General features: G+C 40.9%; 1 protein-coding gene across 1 annotated transcript; it reads right to left on the bottom strand.

Moving 5' to 3' along the window:
• Nucleotides 1–919: 919 nt before the first annotated feature.
• On the bottom strand, nt 920–2,971 carry LOC104954231 (collagen alpha-1(XII) chain-like; the record flags this gene model as incomplete). The annotated part of the gene is made up of 3 exons (XM_010781309.1): nt 920–1,013; nt 2,415–2,574; nt 2,791–2,971. Coding segments are annotated over 3 exons (435 nt in total), but the record flags the coding sequence as incomplete, so codon positions are not given.
• Nucleotides 2,972–3,771: the final 800 nt, after the last annotated feature.

Genomic DNA, 3,771 nt, shown 5'->3' with positions numbered 1-3,771 from the left:
TGTATGTTCAGAGACATATATGTAGGGGTCCATTTTCGGATATGTCACATATATGTTAAACATATATGTGACATATATTAAAAATATATAGGTTCATATATATTCCTTCCATGTGGGATGACAAACACCTGCTAAAGATTCAATCAGAGCTCAAAAAGTTGTACCATTCTGAAACATACAAAACCTTTTTTTAAAAGATGCAAATGAACATGATGCAAGTCTTCAGGGAGAGCGGGGTCACAATACCAGTTACTTAAAACCTGAACCTAGACAGGAACATGCATTGAGATGCATATATTTGTGCATATTTGTTATCAAGACTGCAATACAGGCTCCATAGGCAGGGCTTGGATTAGCACGAATACAGGGGAGGCACGTGGAGCTTCTCTGCGGGAGTGACGAACGAGAGGAGCAAGCCTCAGTGTCAGAGGTGCAGATGGACACTGAATCGCCTAATGAAAAATGGCTGCAATTAGCACACCACCGGCTAATGAGCAGTAATTATTACACCGCTCCCAGCTGAGGGAGTGAGTTGTGGGCTTGTGGGCTCATGCGTGTGTGTAAGAGATATGTGTAAGTATACTTGTGGGTTAGCAGCAGTTTGTATTCATGAGTGAGGGAAACATGTAGGATAAAAAAGCTTTTCCACACCGTCAAAAAGTAAACTTTTACAGCAAAGGAGATGAATACATATTTAGTAGTAGACGTTGTTATGTTTGCCCATACAAACACTCAGACTCTCAAAAACAAGAATGTCATGCACACTCACAAATACCCACACTGAATCCAATGAATTAAAATGTTCAGGACATGAATTTCTGAGTGAAAACACTGCAGATAAGCCGGCAGAGCTCCAATAAAATGTGAGGGGTCTCTGCAGTGGGGATGTTGCAGGAATCCACAATACTTCCACACTCACCTACTGCAAAGAGAGAAATCCCATTGTCAGCCACAGCTTTGGCTGCAGCATCGACCAGGTCGTCTGAACGTCCGTTTGTGATCATTACAACAATCTGTGCAGGGTGACAGAAATAATCTATTATTTTAGGTCAATAAACATAATTAAACAATCAAAAAACAACCTGATAATTTGCATAAAAAACTACAGCAGTTTGTTTTCATTACAGTTATTCAGTTTCTGCATTTAGTTTTGTGAAAATGTGTTTAATCGATGTTTATTCACTAGCCAAACAGCGTTTTATTTCAATAAAAATAACATCCCTGCTATTCAGAGTTATGCTCAAAAAGCATGGACTCATGGTTTTACTCCAGCCCAATAAATCAAACCCTAAGCCAAAGTGGAATTCAATGATGCTAGTTTGCAACAGACACTCGTAATTTGCCCATTAAGGAAAATTAAAACAGTTACTTCACAGCTCATCCATCAGTCAATGAAGGAGGGGGCTAGAAATCATCGATATGAGAATGTAGCTGCATGTGCTCTGGCTGTACAATTTGATATATCAGCTAATCCTGAATTCACTGCCTTCCCACGTCAAGAGTCCTGCTTCAAAATGATTCACACACTAACTCAGAGATAGAGAGGCGAATGGAATGCTAACCAGCTGTGTTATAGTGAAGCTACACTACGGTGTTAGACTGTCTGAGACATTTAGTTCACACAAACTGAATACTTTTGGAATAGCATTAGCGGGGCTCATCAGTACCAATTTGAAACATGATTCTGTGACAAAGAAGGTTCATCTCCATTGTTTATCGCTGGATGGCCATCAAATGGACCTGTTGAGGAGTATCTCACTTTTGGCCTTTAGTCTATCCTTATGCACAGTCATTCAGCATATTTAGCATGTTAAATCCGTGGCAAACGCACAATCTTTTGCCTCGCCCCTTTCCTTTTTGTATTCTGGAAGCAAAACAACAAACCAAAGTAAAACCTGTTTCCAATAGTAACTTTTCTATCAGACATCCTCTCAGTTTGCATTCAATGCGTAAAAAAGCTTGTCAGTGGTGTAAAATGGGCCGCCGGCTTGTTTTGTTTGTGTCTTACCACACAATGTTCCTTCCTGTACAAATACAGACCTCTAACTAGTAATTTCCTTTCAAATAGGGCCAGAGTATACATCATATCCGTGATAATGGCCAGCTGGAAGAAATAGTCTTTGCAGTGTGGGCTGTAATCTTGAATCAATCATCTTCCAGTTGTTTGTGTGTCAACACTTTGTCATACATTAATAAGAGATATGCCTTTTGTATTGTTAACATTCATGGAAGAAGTTTTTGTTATGAGACCTCTTTTGCCTTTGCTTATTCTTGGAATTACCTACAGCATGTGTAGTTTCTGGCACATTTCAAGGGTATCTTTTTTCTATGCTTTGCTCCAAGTCTGTTGGTATACTAAAATCCCTTTATGGCAGACGAATGCGGTCACCACGGATAGGTTTGAAGCACTCTACCTTCGGGGTATGGTCACGGCTGATAACAGGGCTGAACACGGTGTCAACCAGAAACTGGAGGGCGTCCCCCATCCTCCTCGATCCACCCACATAGGGGAGGTCTCTGACGGCTCGGAGCACCTCTTCCTGTGAGCTGTAGTCTGTCAAAGCAATCCGCATCCTACACAGATAAACAGGGGAAATACGATCATGTACAGTATTAAAAAGGAAATAGCTAAAACAGATATTGGAGTTTGTGTACATTGTGTTTTGTTTCTCCTTTAATTTAAATATAGGATTTTTTGTGTTTTTTCTAACAGATGGGGACAAAACATAAATGTGTCTGGCTTAATAGCAATTCATTGCTGTCTTTAACATTTTGATATTCAAGTATTACCTTGGGACATCCCCAAAGACAGTGACTCCAAATCGGACCCCCTCTGTTCCAAACGCCATGCCCTGAAAGGAGGAGATGATGGTCGAGATGAAGTCTTTGACCCTGGAGAAGCTGGTCTGGCCCACACTCCATGACTCATCCACCAGAAACACTATGTCTGCCTGCACCACCGTCTTGCATGCTGAGGGAAGAAGAAGGGGTGAGTTAGTGTGTGCATAAATACCAAAGAGTGAGAATCAGGGGAATCGGTGTTGATAGAATTCAAAATACCTTGACCTTATCTTTAAAAAATATTCCAATTTAGGCCTTTTTAGGGTTAAAGGTTGAGACTTTTTGTCTAATCCCCACACTGACCACCAGAGAGCAGTCTTGTTCCACCCTGAAAAGGTGTTTCCTTCTACTTGCATCTGTAATACAGCTAAAGCCCTGCACAAATCCTTATGAATCTTTAATGAGACACAAGTGAGCCAAAGAGACTATCAATATTCTAAGCACTCCAGCAATAAAAGTTTAGTACAGCGATGAAGAACGCTTAGAATAATAAGGTAAACACGCCCAAAATCAGGGTCAGTCCCCTCGCTCAGGCAAACAAACGCATTTAACATAAGGATCTGATGCGTTTCCCAGCAGGACTCGGATGTGTTTTAAAGTGCTGTTAAAAAGCCAGACGCACAAGAAAGGTAACCTGATGCAGTGACTACATGTATATACACGCACTCCCACATACATTATCTCTTGCAACTCAGATGAACACACCTTCACACATTAATTCTCCACATTGATATACAGTACTGTACTATCAAACGCTCCCACTTGACACAGAAATCTGCTGCGTGTGCAAATGCCCTCTGAGTCAATATTCTGGCATTACATATGCAATAAACCATAGTGACGACAGCATTGATTAGTGTGGTGAATAAGAGATAGGCACCACTGATTGTTCTGTATGTGATAACTCAGCTCCTCTGCTGTCCTCCATTT

This window comes from Notothenia coriiceps, unplaced genomic scaffold, assembly GCF_000735185.1.
Source record: "Notothenia coriiceps isolate Sejong01 unplaced genomic scaffold, NC01 NC01_scaffold00023067, whole genome shotgun sequence".
NCBI classification, from domain to species: Eukaryota; Metazoa; Chordata; class Actinopteri; order Perciformes; family Nototheniidae; genus Notothenia; species Notothenia coriiceps.
This window is presented reverse-complemented; position numbering and strand designations above follow the sequence as displayed.